The sequence below is a fragment of the Tiliqua scincoides genome, chromosome 4 (assembly GCF_035046505.1).
Source record: "Tiliqua scincoides isolate rTilSci1 chromosome 4, rTilSci1.hap2, whole genome shotgun sequence".
NCBI lineage: Eukaryota > Metazoa > Chordata > Lepidosauria > Squamata > Scincidae > Tiliqua > Tiliqua scincoides.
This window is the reverse complement of record NC_089824.1, coordinates 135,158,301-135,176,979: the sequence shown is the minus strand read 5'-3', so window position 1 is coordinate 135,176,979 and position 18,679 is coordinate 135,158,301. Positions and strand designations below refer to the sequence as shown.

Sequence of the window (18,679 nt, the reverse complement as noted above, 5' to 3'; positions counted from 1 at the left end):
CTTTCTGTAGGTAGGGTGTGTTTCACTTGGCTGTCATGACAGCAGATTAAGCTCTATGTTGCTACTGCGAAGTCCAGCAAAAGTGTTTGAAACTATAAATACAGCCCCAAATTGTATAAGTGCTCAATTGGCTCATATTATTCCATAAAATGCCAGTGATGCTTGAAGGCCTTCTTGGTTCCATAGAGCAGCGATTTTCAACGCTGACAAGGCACTAAAATTGTCAAGGCACACCATCAGCTTTTTGACAATTGACATGGCACACCACATTGATAGCAGGGCCTCACACCCCCCTAGTGTCCCTACTAGTGGCCTACTTTGGCCCCAGTGCCCAAAACTCTTGTGGCACACCTGCAGACCATCCACGACACACCAGTGTGCCACGGCACAGTGGTTGAAAATGGCTGCCATAGAGGTTTACTTCTTGCTCTGAGATAAAAATGACAAGAGCCGGACAAAGCATGTTTGAAAATGTGCAAATGCACTGCATTGACAGGTACTTAGACTTCATTGGAATGAAGATTAAGAGGTCACAAAAAAAGTTAAGCTTGGAGGTGGAACCATTTGGCTTCCAAAAGGGAGTAGCAAGTTCCGGGGTGGAGTTCTAACTCAAGTAGGTCCTGCAAACCATTCTGGGGCTTGACTGTGACTTGTGCTCATGTCTAGCACACACAGACCTCAGAATGTATACTTTTCATGCAAAATTGCTTGACATTAGCAATGCAGTGCTAATTTCATTGCTAAGAAGTGAACCAAAGAAGTGAACCAAAGAGCCAAGAAGTGAACCAAACAAATGCACAAGAATTACCTGAAGTGTTTTGGAGCCTGCTATAGTATATTTAGTGGTCTCTGTGTGTAAATAGATAAACAGAAAGATTAGCTATTTCGGTTAAAATAAAAAAAGTTGAACTGAAATTTAATTTTCCCAGTATTTCTGTTGTTTTATGTTGCCATAATAAAAGATTAAATACTGAGGCCACAAGATGAGAACAACTGGGCAGGGCAAGCCTATCCAGGACCACTTGGAATTCCACTCCTAGGCATAAAGATGAGTTGGGATTTTTAGAGGTTTTGTGATGGTGAGCAATAGTGACAAACTGGGAGATAAGCCTGTATAGTGGGTGGTGGATGGCCGCGGAGTGCTTTGAAGATAGATCCTTACCCAGCTTTGGGGCTGGAACTGCCTTGGTTGCCTTAGTGCAGTGGTTCCCAACATTTTTTTTCAGTTGTATATCTCTTGGGAGCCCTTTTCCATGAATTGTACCCCACATATTTGCAACATTTTTGTAATGAATAAAATTTTGAAATAACTATGTTTTCCACTACTATCCATATCTGATATAATACATGAATTGATGACCAGAAACTATCAGTTGCTGGGGCTTTTGCAGCCAGGTAGCTGCCTTCTTTCCTGCCTTGCTAGCCCCACAAGTCATTCTAATACAGACCTGCCTTTTTCCACCATTATTCAATTCTTTTTCAAGTACCCTTAAAGGTCTGGTAAGTACCCCTGGGGATACCCATACCGCAGGTTGGGAAGCACTGCCTTGGTGGGTAACTTATGTCACAAGCTAAAGAAGGTGAGTGCATCCCTGTTGGTTCTGCTGGACTGCTCAGTGGCTTTCAATACCATTGTGCAAAAATCCCACCATGGGTCTCCTTAGGTTACAGGTGGCACTGAGTATGGACTACACAGAAAGCTATAGGAAGTAATATTAACAATGATTTATTAGAACAAAAGAAGTGGCTTCAGTTCTCAAAGTAGAGCCTCCAAGAGGAATTCTATCAGGGGGTACAAAGTTTCTTTGGGGTGAAAGAGGGAGGGGGTGAAACAGAGTAGGGGGGCAATGGGGGTGGGCAGCACTTCTGTAGCAACTGTAGCCCCGCAGCTGTGTCCCTGAGCTCCCATCCACTCCTTCATGGTAAGCAGATCCACAAGCCAAAGGGTTCCTGGAGCGTGCCAGCTTCCTCCCAGGTGTGACACTGTTAAGGAATGTATGCATTCCTGGGCCTGGTGCGTGTGGCTTCTGGCAGTAACCGCCGCCATGTGCATCCAGTGCTGGCAGTGAGTCTGGGTGAGAGTGAAAATGTAAGATCCCAGGAACTTTCTGGGCCCCCTCCTTTGGCTCCTGGGCCGTCTTTCTGGCCCTGGGCCCAGGTACAAATTACCCCCTCTACCCCCCTTTCCTAGGCCCTGTCTCAAAGCATAATCATACTAGATGCAAATACAATAGCAAATACAATAGCACAGGACTGGGTAGCAATCCTTTGGATTGCTCCCAGAACAAACACTTGTCACCTCACCAACATCAGTCCAAAGGACTGAGCCCCAAATGAAATTCTCCTAGCTCTTTTATAGCCTGATTGTGGAGGTTTCTAGCCATATGCTGACCATATTCAGTAAGATGTGCTCCGCTGTACCTCAGAACTGCAGTTTTCCCTCTGGTCAGAGGCAGTTAGAAAAGGCGGGAAACTATTAAACCCTTTTCTGGCTGCCTACCCTGCTGTCCAAGGCTTCCTAAAGTGACCCAAACAGTCAAACAACTCAAAAGTTTCATAATCATTTAAACTTTTTTTTTTCTAACATTTTCCTCCTCCTGCCTTCCTTCTCCCTTGAAGTAAATGTAATCACTAATGCTGAGGTAAGATTTTTTTTTTTTACACAACACAACACCATCGACCACTGTGCCTTGTTATGGCAGTGCTGTTTCTAGGAAATGAACAATATTTCTATTATTTTTCCTCCCACAGTAGATAGCATTCCGTAAGTGTTTTGGAAGATCGTGGCTAGGATTTTATTAAATATAGAAGCTACAGCAAATGTGTCAAAATGGCTGACAGTGATGGCCAAGGAAAGGCACGATGGATTACAACAATAATTGTGAGCTCATCTCTTCAGGTACTGTATATTACTGCTATTTGCAAAGGTTGCTTTGGCTTCAGGTAGGAGCACCACAATTAAACATATATGTAATTCATATGTAATCCACACACACACACACACACACACACACACATTTCGAAAATAAAATATAGGATCCAGATTTTTATTGTTTTTAATGTCTTCATACATACATACATACATACATACATACATACATACATGTGTGTGTGTGTGTATGTGTATACATGCACACACACACATTTTATGTGAGCCGATTTGAGCATCCTTATTGGATAAAAAGGCAGGATATAAATTTCTAAAATAAAATAAATAAAAATGGGGTCTATGCATTCCAAAACCATACAGCTTGTGGCTATCAACCCGTCAAGAAGGGGTCTCTGTGACACTGAACATAGATGATGCAGCCTGTTTTTATGGCATTGAAGCTTAACCCATTTTTGTCCATCCCACAGGTGTATACATTTGGTTCCTGTTGCATATATGCAGTGTTGGGCAGAAATGGTTTAACTTGAGCCAGGATGCCATCATGAAATATCTTTTGGATGTCTTATTTGGAACATGCGGAGTATGTCCTGTAACTATGATGAGGGAAATATTTGAGCAAATGAGCTGATATCTAGAATTCTTGTACCTGTACATTTCTTTGTGTGGTAGGATGGAGGAGGCACTTGGTTACAATTATTCAGTGCTGCTTCTTAGTTCTCTGCAGGTAGGTGGGCCTCATCTCCCTCCCACATGTGCATCACTTCTGTGACATTTAAAATTGTGCCCCATTTACTGCCACCCCTGTTTTCCTGACAGACCATCACAGTGGCTTTGCATTGACTTTTCGTTAGCACAACTGATGCTTACAGTGTGTTGCCCTTTCCCCTTTTTTGCCCCCTGGAGTCTTCCCTTAACTGTTAAAAGCAACTGCAGTAAGAACAGTCATGACAAACAGGTGATGCAGAAAGGACTTTGGAGCATTTTATCTGAGTTCTCCTTGCTTTCTGGAAGCATTCTAATGGATTAATCCACAAGTTTGATCACTGCTGCTGCTCCATTTTTCATGCAGCTGTGGCATTTTTATTTATTTCCCCCTTTAGGAAATGAATAAGAATAGGCAATAGGAGTTCATCTAAACAGTGCATTGTCAGTACTTTAAAAAAAATTGACATCTGAATTTGAATGGTAGAAAAGAAAGTGGAGTAAGAGAAAGGAATATGGCAATGGAAGACAGACAATGGTAGTATAATTATGGAATAAATGCATCCCTACCTAGCCATTTCAGATACAAAGTGTCTTCACAGCAATGGCTTTGTAATACAAAAGACCCACCATGAAATGTCATCTTTGCAATGGTTCTGACCTGTTCATCACACTGAAGTGGTTGTATCCTAAGATAATGGCATTGCACAATTGGAAGCTTCTTCCACTAGCAGGGGGAGAATTGCATTCACGCAAGAGGCCCTTCTGTAGCAGAAGAGGTCCATGTGTCAGTACAATATTCTTTCCACTTGTGGTAGAAGCTTCTGGCATGGAGCTGTGCTCAGTGCAGGATACTTGGCTTCCAGTATTCAGCTCAAAGATCTGCACTATACAGCAGTGGCGTAGCTAATGATTGTGTGGCCCTGTGCCAAGCTCAAAATGTTGCCCTGGAAGTGATGTCATAACCAGAAATGACATCACGCCTGGGCTTTTAAAAAAGTGAACATTAGGAGGAACCCACCTCCTCCCCCCAGCTGCTCACTACCCACTTGCTCTGCTGCCTCCCCCCTGTCAGTCATCTATCTGCTGCCTGGGATCAAAGAAGATTTTGTAACTCCCCTGCATGTCAAAATCAAATTTAATTAAGTAAATAAATAAAAAGTTATTGGTTCCATGCTGTATCATAACAACATCTCACGGGCACTCAGAACAATCAGTCTCATAGGTCAATTTGGAGTTAAACAAATCCACTTTTTGTTCCACAAGGCAGTTGTGTTTTCATTTTCTGGTTAATTGGTCATAACTTTTGATAGAATTCAGATATCCCAATGCAGTTTGTTTCATTGCATTCTGCACTAAATTACCTTTCCAATGATTTATAACATGATGGTATTATTCATACATACCAGGATTTTCACAATTTTGGTCACTAGTGTCAAGCTCAGCTTGTTGCCCCCTAAAGCTCGATGCCCGGTGTGACTTCTACCCCCTGCACTCTCTTAGCTATGCTACTGCTATACAGTACTTTTGAATTCTCCCATGGCAGTAAACTTCCATGACTTCTCCCATCTTTTCTTCCCCTGGTTCTTTGTCCACCATTTTCCCTTGGTTGTTGTACTGAGTAAAGCAGGGTCAGGAAGAATTAGGAGGAGGAGAAAACTATTTTCTCTGTGTATAATTAATTTATCGCTATGCTTCAGGAAATGGCAAGCTGAATATACAGCATCCTGGTAAAATAAAAGACTGTGCTTCGTAGCAGTATTATTCCTAATGGGGTGGGAAAGGGAGATGGGAGCTTTATAAAATTATGAATTGTGTAGATAGAAATAGTTCTTTTTCTCCCTCTGGTGTAATCCTAGAAATTGGGTTAACCCAATGAACAGTAGATATAAAACTGACAGAAGGAAATACTTCTTCTCACAGTTCATAATTAAGTTGTGCGATTTATTTTTACAAGATATGGTGATCACCACTAACTTTGATTGCTTTAGGACAGCGATTTTCAACCTTTTTCATCTTATGGAACACTGACAAGGCACTAAAATTGTCAAGGCACACCATAAGGTTTTTAACAATTGACATGGCACAGCATACTGCCAATGGGGGGTTCACTTCCCCCACTGGCCCTACTAATAAATAACCTTCCCCCAAATTCCTGTGACACACTAATGTGCCATGGCACAGTGGTTGAAAATGGCAGCTTTAGGAACCGCTAGCAGCGCAATCCACTGCAACTTCCTGCACAGCAATGTGGTGTCTGCTGAATCCTGCGGAAGAGTTTTGGCCTCCTCAGGGTAATGGAACATTTGTTCCCTAGCCTCAGGGTATACCCTATGGGCCTGGTGAGTCAACTCTGACCTCTGCCCATGACATTGCTGGTGCAAATTCATGAAAGTGGATCAGGCCCTGGAAGGGGGTAAGAATTCGGCTGGTATTGCTGCCACTTGAACCCACCACCTTCCCAGGCCCAATTTGCCCTTCTACCTGCCCCATCACCACCCATTACGCTCTCTCCCTGCCTTCCTCCCATCCCATATGCAGTCTTATCTGAGGTGGCGGGAATCTGATGTCCATTACCACAGATCTGGCGGCTCGCCCCTTCTGGCAGTGGCTGGACCGCACTCTCTGGTAGAGTCTTATTTATGACACCCAGAAAGCATGTTATGCTGGTGGAATGTGCATTCTGTTGGCATTGTGCATCTTTAGGATTGGGCCCACAACAGGATTAGCCGAGGTAGAGGTTTCATTCAGGTATGTACAGTGGCAATACAGAAAACCTCAAGAAACTAATTCTGGGAACAAATGAGAAGGGATATCTACAGGTATTGCCTGCATGTACTACTTGAAAGCATATGGTAATACTGGACTGAACTGGCAGCTGCATGCTGAACTAGACCTGGACATTGGGCTAATCCAGCTAGGTAACTGTTACCCGCCTACTTATTTCAAATTCCTTTTGTAAGCATAAATATTTCTCATAGAATCTTTACCTGATGAAAGAATGGAAGACATGTTTTAATGTGTTATTTTATAACTAATTTAGGGTCATGAAATTTCAACATCCCTACAAAACCAGCAACACCGAGTTCGATATTCAGATACAGTGGAAAATGGATCCATTATTTTCTCCCTTTCTGGTACAGTATCTGAAATTTAAAAAAGATAACCCCAGAGATACAGCAGCAAAGCACCAGGTGCACAAATTTACTTAAACTGCATAAATTTCAACTTGGAGCACTGGAATTTAGAACAACAAAGAGTACAATGTTAGACTGAAGCTTTACAGTTTAACTTGTCGTACAATGGTAGAGCTGGATTAAGGCTGCAATCCTATACATGGTTTCCTAGGAGTAAGTCACACTGAATTCAGAATAGGCAGGCATAGGATCTGTAAAGATGCAAATAACCTACATGTCAGGGTCTAAATCACAATAAGAGGGGTGCATATATCTTCTGCCATGCATGTGGTCTTGCCATTCTTTTACCCCTCTCTTAAACCTATTTACTTGGAATTTCAATTAACAGTAATAGGATTTATTTCCAGGTAAATATATTCCAGACTGCAGCAGTTCTTTATGCTACCATTTTCAATAGTCAACAATAGCAAATACTGTTTAGATACTTTTATTATTATTAATATTAGTCATTAAGTCTAACATGGTAGCATCCTTTCTTCTTGCCCAGGTGTTGCATTTTTATTGGCCGATGCTCAGGGCTTGTTTTTGTCAGATGGAGAACTATATTTTGATAGAATAAAGAAGTTTATGACCATTCATAGGAATGGATTTTTGCTTTTGTCAGCAGCGCTTCATGGACCAAAAGAATGGGACATAATGTTCAGAATTCAGCAGAGGTATGAAATAAGTAAAAAATCAGTAATTTGTTTTATCACTAAAGGACATTACATATAACTATGGGCAGTATTTGCCCAGTCATCCAATATGTAGCTGAATTTGATTTTGTTCATCAGGTGGAAGCTAGCCAAAGACTGAAACCATTGTAACTTTAACTTCTTGCCATCGTAGAAGAGAACAAAATGATGTACCTTGGTCAATGTGACATGTCTAAGTCAGTTTGACAATATGGAGCACTTCTGAAAATTGTAACATGTTAACAATGGCTAAGTACAGTACAATGCAGTGTAGTGTTTACTTTTTTGTTCCAAGAGTTGCAAAGAGTCTTGCTGTAACTATGTTAACTTTGAAGGAAATGCTATTGATTTAAATGATTCTTAGGGGCATGTTGGGGCAGTATATAAATACTGTTAATAATAATTATGTTAGACTTTATCATTGGCCCTGGCATATCTACTTGCTTCCAGGTAAGTGTGCTGCAGGTTACAACACAAATGTCAGTGGCCAATGAAGTAAAATTACTTGTGGACCATACATAGATCCCTATGCTAACAAAGAAGCAATCAGAATAGGTATCAGTACAACACCCCAACAGGGACCTGTCTCAAGATTGCAAAAATGGAGCATATCCTGATGAAGTTAACAGGCTGTGTCTGTATTACATTTACATTTGAAGAATTAAAGTTTATACACACACACAAATACACACCAGCAAGCGCATAGAGAGTATATAATCACATCTGGGCAAGTGCATATTCTGGTCCAGATCCACATAAGAACAGCCCCACTGGATCAGGCCATAGGCCCATCTAGTCCAGCTTCCTGTATTTCACAGCGGCCACATTGGTTATTATTTATATAGTGCCATCAAAGTGCATGCCTCTTCCCAGAATAACATAAGCAAAAAAGTCAGATCTCTATTCCCAAGGGGCTTAAAACCTAAATTTCAACAGGGGAGAAATGACAAAAGGCAGGGAAGGAGAAGATAAACATGGATAATAATGGATGGACTGGATACAGCTACCCATGTTTAGGGTCTGCTTTGACTGGGAATGAAGGCTGACGTCAAAGAGCTTGATGAAAATGGTGGATTTTGATGGAGGATTTGAGAGAGAAAGAGATGGTATCACATAAGGGGAGTTCCAAGGCTGTTTGGAATATGTGTGTGCAGCATACAAAAAATTGTAGATAAAAGTAATGAAAGAACCATTGTTTTAGTGTAAGATTTATCCCTGGTAGAGAGAGAAGGAAAAATATTAGGTTGTTATAGTATCATCACCACTGGTGAGAGAGAAGGAAGTACTGTGGCCTCAAAGAAAGTAGGAACAAAGGGACCTAGACAACTGTGTACAGTGGAACAAGGTTGTCTATATATAGACAACCGTGAACAGTGGAGTTCACTAGCCCAAACAGGATGCAGGAGGCTGTGTATTCTAGTCTATCTTCTGAATCGGGGACGCTGAGTGTTTTGCCTCTAGTGGAGGGGTTATAGCTCAGAGGTAAAGACCTGGGAAAGTCCTCTGTCTAAGACCTTGGAGAACCACTGCCTGCCAGTTATAGCAGACAAAAAATATTAGGCAAGAGTGACCAACTGGTCAACTCCATATGACAAATCCAGAAGTATCTGCATTAATTTTTCTACACTTGGTCTCACATTTCTCTGTGCTATTGGAATGATTTGCAAGCTGTTCTCCACTATTTGTAAAACTGAATGATTACTATCAAACAGTAAAGCAGCCTGTTTCTTAAAAACATTTTCCAATGTTTTCCAGTAAAACCCAAAGATTCAATTATACTTGAGCCGTTTCCTGCTGAGACCAACATAAAAAATCACATACTCTGTTCATCAGAGCCAATTGTGGCTACGGCAAAAGCTTGTACTGCAGCAAACTACCTGCAATTTATTTTCCTTGCTGCATCAAAGGAGCAACTATCCTAATGGAACATTTGATTTTCAAATACTTAAAGCTAGAACCAATGTAGTTAAGTCTTGGGCACATTGCCAATTTCTGCACAGTGGCATAAATATGGGAGAGGGAAATAGATGACTGCTAGTGATATATGTGAATGTCCTGTGAAGTTTTACAGTAGCTCTTCTGTAATTCCTTTGAAAAATGAATCTTAGACAAAGTTAATGGCTGTGCAAACGGAGTAGTTGCCTGCAGTCTTCTAATCTGTGATGGGGTTGCAGGAGCAATACCAATGGCTGACAGAGCAAGATGGTACCTGGCGATTACATCATTGCCAGCCACTGCTGACTCTGAACTGGGGTACGGATGACAGGAGCCAACTGTGGAGGCTGGACCAATTATAAAGGAGGAGCAGCAAGATGAGAGGTGGGTGGAAGGCAAGAAATGACCGAAGGAAGTAGGAAGAGGACAGAGAGAACATAAAGTGAAAGGAAGAAGAGAGTCAGAAACATCTAGAGGAGGTGGAAGCAGAGGAAACAACAGCAAGGACCATAGATCAACAAAGGAAAGGAGATTGAGCCAGGCTCAGCAGGAAAAGAGGTGAAAGGACCCTGGTACAGCAACAGAGGGAGAAAGGAGAGAGTATAAGAGGATGTACCAGTCATACACAGTCAGACCCAAGGGAGACAGGGGGACTCAGGCCAATGCTGGGTCAGGCTCAAAGAGGAATGTCTCCATGGGAATGAGAAGACCCCGCAAGCCAGAATATTGGCCTTTTGTTAAGGTGGAGAATGGGTTGGGCCCTTTGTTACCCCAGTCAGCTTTCAGGGCACAGGATGATAATAATAATACAGGTATTTCTATACCGCCTTTCTTGGTCCTCAGATTTCTCCTTAGACTTTATTCAAGGCGGTTTACATAGGCAGGCAATTTAAATCCCTGTAGGGATTTCTACAATTTGAAAGGTTTCTATCTTTCAAGAAACCACAACATTCAGATGTTTCTTTCTTGATCTGGTTGCACATTCTGGCCTCCATCCTCCCACGCTCAGAGCAGATGGAATAGCTCGGCTCAGCTTGTCAGCTGCTTCAAGGTCGCATAGTGCCAGTGGCCTCGAACTGGCGACCTTTGGATGTTATCTTCAGGCAAATGGAGGCTCAACCCTCTAGACCAGACCTCTTGCCCTCCTCCTGATGGACCTCCTCCTGATGGGCCAATAAGTCTACCACCTGAAGTCTGCAAAGCTAACTGACAGCCCAATCCTTTCCACACTTTCCTGGGAGTAAGCCCCTTTGACTCTAATGGGACTTACTTCTAAGTAGACAGGCATAGGATTGGGCTGTAAATCTGATGGGATAAATAGCAGGCATCTATCATCATATGAATTCCATTCTTATTTTTCTTCAACCCTTGTTTTGACTGGACTCTCATTGTAATAAATAGCATTCATCATCTTTGGCATCCTTCAGTCTCGGGAGACTATGGTATCGCGCTCTGAAAAGTGGTTAGTCCTAACATTTCTGTAACCCAGTTCCAGCTTCTGCATAACATATATACAGTGGTGCCTTGCAAGACGAATGCCTCGCACACCGAAAAACTCGCAAGACGAAAGCGTTTTTGCGATTTTTTCTGGTGACTCGCAAGATGAATTTTTCTATGCCGTGCTTCGCAAGACGAATTTTTTCTATGGCTGTGCTTTGCAAGACGAATTTTTAAAATTAAAAAGTTGAAGTTTTGTGCTTGAAATTTTTGAAATCCTCTGTACAGTATGTATGCCTTTAAAGAGCACTTAATAAACACTTTGTAAACCAAATTTGACTTTGTTCTGACTTTTTTTGCCCATAGGAACGCATTAATTAAATTTCAATGCATTCCTATGGGAAACCGCACTTCGCAAGATGAAATTTTCACAATACGAAATGACTTGCAGAACGAATTAATTTCGTCTTGCGAGGCACCACTGTATATGAACCTGTCGATGTTGAACTGCCTCTATGAAAGGAAGATCTAAAAAAGATCAGAGAGATATTCTGTCTGGTCCTATGATCTGCTACAGCAGAAGCTTGTTCTGAAATTCCTAAAATAGTATCCTGTTCCAGGAAGGTGAAGGAAGAGCCTTGCTGTGCTTCTTTACTTACCTTAAAATAGAGGAAAACATCAAATACAACATCTGTTGACTGTTCTGATAGCTCTTAGAATTTAGCACCTTGTGCTCACAGCCAACCCCACTTCACTTCTTGAAAAAATTAGCCATTACTAACACGTTCCCATTTCAAGGTCTCTCCCATGAGCTTTTTTCCTGCCACACTGTATAGATCTCATTGAAGGGAGTGCAGGTGCACAGATGGGGAAAGCATGGTTTTAGACAGATTAGTGGTATGACAGCAGCTAGGTAGATGGAAGGGGTATGGGGTAACCACATTGATAGTGGTTTTGCTGAACTGAATTGCCATTTTTGCTCAAAAATGGTAGGGGTTGGTGCACATTCATAAGTCTGCTCAATGTGAAACATTTGTGATTGGGGTGGTAGTGGTGGCAATATTAAGGAAAGCTTATTTTCTTTCCCATATGGCCTGCAGCTATCCTCAATCTATCCTAGTCACCCATTCTGCACTACCCCAATCCCAGTGAACAAAGTTCCGTGTTTTGTAAATTCCCATATGCTGCCTTCACATTAAAATATACTTACATAATGTCATACTGTTGCTCAGGTCCAGGCTGTAAAACTAAGTACTGCACTTAATATGATTGACATTTATGAGAATTCTATTTTTCCAGATTTCTAGGCAGTAATATACGAATAATTCCAGTCCACAATGCTGCTGAGGCTGTTAGGCTCATGCTGATTATAGCAAAGGTAAATAGCAGAATAGTTTTTATTACCAAATAACAATGACTAAAGTATCTTCAGAACTATATTAATATACAGATATAAGGCTTCCAAGCAATTAAATAATTTCTACTTTGAAAGTCTCTTGTATACTGCTATGAATTTAACTGCACACAGTATCTGTGTAGCAGACATTGTGGGTAAATCAGCCATTTGCTGTTTATTTCTGCTAATACTGATACTAATAACGGATGCAATTACCACTGGCTGGCAGTTGAAAGATTCACTCTACAGCAGTGTTTCTCAATCAGTGTACCACTAGTGGTACTTGAGGTAGTATCCGGTGGTACCCATGGGACTCCCAGACCCCTGGCAGCAAGACCAACAATGTAATGAAACAAGCAGTAGGAGGGCTGGTGGGCAGAGCTCCAGCATGCACTTTTCATGAGCTTGAAAAAGCTCTCCCATCTGCCCTAAGCCTCTTACTGATGTGTGTCATAGGATGTCTGGCCACCCAATCCAGAAGAAACTACAAGGATATCATTGTCAGTTATTTCTGGTGGTACTTCCAATAGGTGGACCATGCAAAATTGTGGTACCATGAGGACAAACATTGAGAAATGCCACTCCATAGGACATGAAACAAGATCACTTATTTGGATCCTTCTGTGAGGATTATTAGGGATTGCGTGTCTCATTCTTAAAGTATGCCTTCCTTTTTCTTTGTTCAATATAGCTTATTTTGCAATGAAAACATAAATACAATGAAGCAGATGGGCAGCCCGATCCTAAGCCTGGCAGCACCCAGGACTCCAGCAGCACCAAAATGGCTACTGCTGGATACTATGGGCGCTGAGCTACTACCAGGAATCTTGTTACTGCGGGTAACTGCAGGTTACTCAGCAGCTGTGCCTATGGGTCTCTCGGGCCCAATCTTCCCCTCCCCCTTTCCAGTTCTGCCCTTCCCTCACCTTTCCCTTCTCCTAGAAGCTACATCGCTGCCCGGCTGTGTAACTTACCCCCACCAGTGGCACATTATCCTCTTCCCGGCACTGGGTCCAGCGCTGACCCGTGCTCCCTACGCAGAGGGTACTGTAAATGTGCTCTACGGCACATACAGCACCCAACGCCAACAACTGGGCCCTAAGGCTGCAGTTCTAACACACAATTTCCTGGGAGTAGTACCATAGAACACCATAGGACTTCTGGGGGGAAAATGCATAGCATTCAACAGCACAGGTTTTTAAAGTTTTGTATTTAAAGACAGCTATTTCTGTTCAAATCCATGATACTTGCTACAGATCATCTACCACTATGAAATGAGAACGAAGGCATTACATTTGGTGATACCTTCTTAAGCTTTTCTAACCATTCGGAGAGGGGTAATTTGTGGACTTCCATGAATGCCAAAAACTCAAAAAGATGTCTTTTTTACTGTATAAATAGAAACCCTATTCAGAGCAGGATTTTGCGACATGGGAAATACTGCCCAATAAGACTTTCAAGTCTTTTTTAAATTCCAATGCTAAATTCCATAAGCTTTGACTATAACCTGCTGTATTTCTCTCCTGGTGAAGACCACTTCAAAACCACATCTGGACAACATTCGCTTCAGAATGGCAATGGCAAAGATGCAGATTGTAGAACAAAGTCCTGTCTGGAAAATGCTTCATCAGAGTCAACTAAAGTGTAGTTTATTAAACACTAAATAAGGTTTTACTCAAAACTTTGTCCACAATTGTTTTCAAAACAAATCTCAGTTTTGTGATTTAAAAAAAATGTATCCACAAAGGAGTGAGTATGTTGGTTTGGAAAATATCTTTCTGTATCGGATATAAAATGAAAACTTGCATGCAATTTGTTAAAGTTTAAATTCCTGTAAAACAGTCAAGGACATATTATTATTGTTCACTTAAAGATTTATTTTCCTTTCAACATTAACATAATACAAGACATGAATATTATTTAAGCTTGATAGGAAATGAATATCTATAATGGTACTGTGACAGAATGTGATAGTCACAAGATATACATGAATACAATGCAGGTTATACCAACTTAGTTGTTTCCAAGCTATATTCTTGCATTTCTAAGAATTATTTTCAGTTGTTGAGGTTAAGATTTTCTTGTGGGAGTAGAAATAAACTCATATGGAATATCTTTATTGTTCAAGTCAATGAATTCCAGCTCCTGATCTCTCCCTTACATTACAGTTGGTCCTTACTAAAGACTGTGTCGTGTAGAACCCTTGTGCCACAAAATCCCATAGTTATGCATGCTTCTGGGAGTCTTGCCAGCTGAAAACATAGCCCAGGTCACTGAATTGCACTGTGCTTTGGCAGAGTGTTTTGTTTTTTTTAAATCAAAGCTAAACACACTGTACACGTATATTGCAAAAACGTCATCAGTTAATATTCTATGACGCATAAAACATCTAATTTCTGACGGTATAAAAAATCTGTTCAAGACTTTCTTTCAAGAAGCCTGCATATTTGCTACTTTGTACATATTTAAAGTTTAATACTTTGTCTTTCAAGTACAGTCAATGTAAATATCAATGCAGTGCACAGTATGAAACATTATTGGGATAAAGGAGATGAAATGCTTCATTTGACCCCAGCAGCTTCTTCAGTTGCAGTTTTTGTTTTCATTTCAATGAGTTCTTCTACCCTAGCAAGAACACTCTCTATCAAATCAAATGTGAAGAGAGCCGAGTGAAGAACCTGCAATATTAGGGAAAATTAGTGTTGTTTACTGAATGATAGGGACACATTTACTAGTTTTCCTTCCCTCAAACAATTCTAAATAAGTACAGGTCTTTAGCTAAAGAAATTCAGTGTCTTCATCCACTTGAACTGCTTCATCAAAGCCAATCTACTCACCTGAAGTTCCATTTCAGTTGTCATGTTAGGCATCTTTTCTCCAGCTACTGTTACAGAGCAAACCTTCTTAGAAATGGGGGAGTCTATAACAGGAAATAAAGTCATTCTGCAATGTATCATTTCCTGTCATTTCATTAACTTCCACTGTCAACTCTTGAAGCTTCATCCCACACCAATTAATTTGGCAGACATGCTTTCTTCCTAAAAACAATACTAAACATAATAACGGTTTCCCCAAAGGATCTAATTATGTGCCCGGATCTTTCTGCCATCCACAGCTAAAGAAAATTGTATCCATACGAGTGTGCTGAGTCTTTAGTATTGGCTTATTCTTCCCTAGGGTAAAAAAAATGACAACACTAAGGGTCGGATTCACAATCTCAGCATGCGTCTATGTGCAGTTGGCACACAGCATGTTGGTGGTGTCATTAGGAGGCCCTAGAGGCCTCTTCCAGATCATGCCATGCCTCCATGGGCCTCAGAATAGTCTGCAGAAGTGTCCAGAATACTTGGTTTTTGGAAGCAGAAACTGGAAGTAGCTTCAGGAGACTTCTGCGGGCCCTTCTGAAGCCCATGGAGATCTGGCAAGACTCAGAAGAGGTCATACCACCAACAAAAAGATAAGGAGTTCCCGCTTCTGCACAGTAAACCAATGATAGACCGTCTTATATGCAGACTGTTGTTGGTCAGAATGTTGCTAAGCTAACCTATATTTAAGGATGCAAGTCTTGAATGTACAAACACAAATGCAAAAAGATGGAGCAGAATCTGCTGACAAAAAGGGGGGGGAGCAGGTAGCCCTGTGATCAGGTAAATGGTCCTGAGGTACTGAAGGGATGAGCCATATAAATAACCCCTGTGCTATAGGTTTCTCAGGGTTAGTGCATATAAAAGAGCTGACATATACAGACTACTTTCAATTTCTTCCAGTAGAAGGCCATTCCATGCAACAATCAGTCTTTAAGGGCTCCAGTGCTTAAAGTGGATGACATTTAATGCTATACTTTCTAATTTATAAAGCAAAACTATGCATCAATATCCTCACAATCAGAATGAGGCTCCAAGCAAACTAAGGCTGCAATGCTGCACACATGTTCCTGGGAGTAAGCCCCAGTGAACACAATGGGACTTACTTCTGAGTAAACATGGTTAGGATTGCATTATAACTCCCAATACTGGGTGAAATAAATTATTCTGAACTTTTATTTTTAAAGAACCATCAGATTTTTCCCCTCATGTTTGTGACCAGAAAGGAGTTAGTCCTTTACAATAGCAGAGGACCCTGGTTCAGAGGGAGAGTGCATGCTTTGCATGCAGAAGCTCTCACATTCATTTCCTGCATCTCCAGTCGACTCTCAGGTAGGAAGACTGGAAAGACCTCCAAGATCATAGGGAGCTACTGCCAGTCAGAGCAGACAATATTGGCCTAGACCAGGGTGTCCAAAGTTTTTGGCAGGAGGGCCACATCATCTCTCTGACACTGTGTCAGTGGCCAGGGGAAAAAAAGAATTAATTTACACTTAAAATTTGAATAAATTTACTTAAGTTTACATAAATGAATATATTAAAGATGAACTTATATGAATGAATGAAGGTCTTGCAATAGCTCAAGGCCTATAAAAGGCCTTGCACAAAGCAAGGCTGGCCTTTCCTTTGCTGCCATTACTGCATCACAGACATGAAAAAACAAGCAGTGGAGGGAGCCCTCATCCCACAGCTCACGCAAGAGGTCAAACAGTCGCCTCCACGCCGAGAGCAGTTGCGTCGGGCCAGTGTGGGCTCCAACAAATCTCCACAGGGCCAGAGGCTCATTGGAGATTGGGGGCTCCCTGAGGGCCGCATTGAGAGGCCTTGAGGGCCACAAGTGGCCCCAGGGCCGGGGTTTGGGCACCCCTGGCCTAGACAGATAAACACTCTACCAGCATAAGGCAGGTTTATATGCTCATAACACTGCTTCAGGATTTTATTTGTCTCAAACTTCAATGTAGTTCAAGCATCTTTGCCTAAAATGCAACCATCCTTGGCAGTGACCTACGCACAATATCTCAAGCCCCCCCACCAAAAAACATGTTACAATAATAGTCAACTAACCTCTCTTGTTTTCTTTTTTTTTCTTTATTTCTGCTTCATAGTGTGCTCTTGACATATTAAGTCCAGTGTGCAGTGGCTTTAAGAAATTTTGCTCAATCTTGTTAAGTTCTGTCCACACACAGGTCTAAATAAATCAGAAAAGTTTATCCATTCAGTTTGTAGTCCAGCACTGTGATTCTAAAACTTGTTACGTGGTCTATATTTTAGTTCCCTTTACTTCAAGGTGTGCAAGAGGCATGTACTCATACACATGTATCTGGTACTGAATACCTGCCCTGAGAGCATGTGCAAAACCCAGGGTATGGCTGTTTGCTGGACTGATAGAAAGATCCATAGGCCAGGAAGGGTACATTTTTTAATAAAGCCATGTAATCTTCCCTTCCTTAATGATCTAACTAAAGTAGGAGCTCATCAAATTCAAAAAGAGACTTGTTTACTAATTAAATTCAAATGGGAGCTTTCACTGCTCCAAAATTCAAATTGAGCCTAGAGATTCAAGATCCTGCTGGAACAGCAAATTTCATATCTTGTGACCATAGCCACTTAAGAGCTTTCAACATTGGTAAAAACAAATTTAGCAAAGCAACAGCCGACTCCAAGGGTCCTCATCAACTTCATGATCAATCCAATCAAGAAGGTTTGTTTTAGAAGCAACCAGCTCTTCAAACTGGTTGCCTCCCACCTTCAGCAGGATGGGAAAACAAGGGCAGAACCGAGCAGGGATCTTCAACTAGCAAACAGGATCCCTTTATTAGTTCACCCCACCTACAATCCCAAAGAAATCCCATAGGTTTGTAGTGGGCAAAAATCTATACCAACTCTGGGCATCAGAGCCATTTTTGTTTGTTCCCTACACTGTCTTGTGAAGTTCCTTAAACTCTATAGGTTGTTAATCTGCTGGTGGTGAATTAAGTCACCCCCATTCCAACTGCCATCGAAAGACCACTATTCCAGCTGGTACCCAGGATCGGCAACACCCCTCTCCCCCTTTCCTTGGCAGCCTCTCACTCTCCCCAAGCTCAATCCAAACTGTTGAGCCAGCATGGGCTGGCCAGCTAACTTTTGTCTCTCAATGCACCCCTTCCTCTCCAAGAAAGCAATTTGTTCTCCCTGTTTTTGCCCTGCTTCTTCCTGTGCTTAAAGCTACTGCTGACATTGCATGCCTAGGCCTCTTTCTTCAAGATCCTGCTTTATTCGGGAAGATTTGCTTGACTCAGCTCTCTTATCACTGTGGTCCCTACAACTGAATGCACTCAAATCTTGCAGAAATGGATCAGTAATCTCAATCCTTTGCGCAGCCTTGCCAAAGACCCACAACTTTCCTTATCTTTCCTTGTCTCTGTCTCACATTGGTCAAATTGACTGCATAATTAGTATTTATTGTTCCCTTCTCTGTTGGTGAGTGCTGCATGGTGTGTGTATTTTTTTTAGTCTGTTTTTCACCATTTATGTTGAAGGCCTGAAATGAGCCTCAGGACTCCATCCCAAACAAACCACCTAAACCAGTGGTTCCAAACTCC

At 41.6% G+C, this 18,679-nt stretch overlaps 2 protein-coding genes across 2 annotated transcripts in view; one reads left to right on the top strand and one right to left on the bottom strand.

The window, feature by feature from the left end:
* The first annotated feature begins 2,830 nt into the window (after positions 1 to 2,830).
* C4H1orf146 (chromosome 4 C1orf146 homolog) lies at positions 2,831 to 13,898 on the top strand. The gene is made up of 5 exons (XM_066624562.1): positions 2,831 to 2,899; positions 6,636 to 6,729; positions 7,277 to 7,445; positions 12,135 to 12,213; positions 13,764 to 13,898. The coding sequence occupies exons 1-5, from the start codon at positions 2,831 to 2,833 to the stop codon at positions 13,896 to 13,898; spliced, it is 546 nt and encodes a 181-aa protein (XP_066480659.1).
* Positions 13,899 to 14,098: 200 nt separating this feature from the next.
* The window catches only part of GLMN (glomulin, FKBP associated protein), a 34,307-nt gene continuing 29,726 nt past the window's right edge, over positions 14,099 to 18,679 (bottom strand). Inside the window, exons 17-19 of the mRNA XM_066624223.1 lie at positions 17,160 to 17,283; positions 15,069 to 15,151; positions 14,099 to 14,909 (exon numbers count right to left, since the gene is read on the bottom strand). Coding sequence (XP_066480320.1) covers positions 14,793 to 14,909; positions 15,069 to 15,151; positions 17,160 to 17,283 — 324 coding nt within the window. The 3' untranslated portion in view covers positions 14,099 to 14,792. The remainder of the gene's footprint in view (positions 14,910 to 15,068; positions 15,152 to 17,159; positions 17,284 to 18,679) is intronic.

Bases quoted from the DNA above. Each gene is read 5' to 3' on its own strand.
- C4H1orf146 (XM_066624562.1), top strand. From the start codon at position 2,831: ATGGCTGACAGTGATGGCCAAGGAAAGGCACGATGGATTACAACAATA. The intron at 2,900-6,635 runs GTACTGTATATT...TAACTAATTTAG, and splicing joins TTGTGAGCTCATCTCTTCAG to GGTCATGAAATTTCAACATC. The intron at 12,214-13,763 runs GTAAATAGCAGA...CTCCTGGTGAAG, and splicing joins TCATGCTGATTATAGCAAAG to ACCACTTCAAAACCACATCT.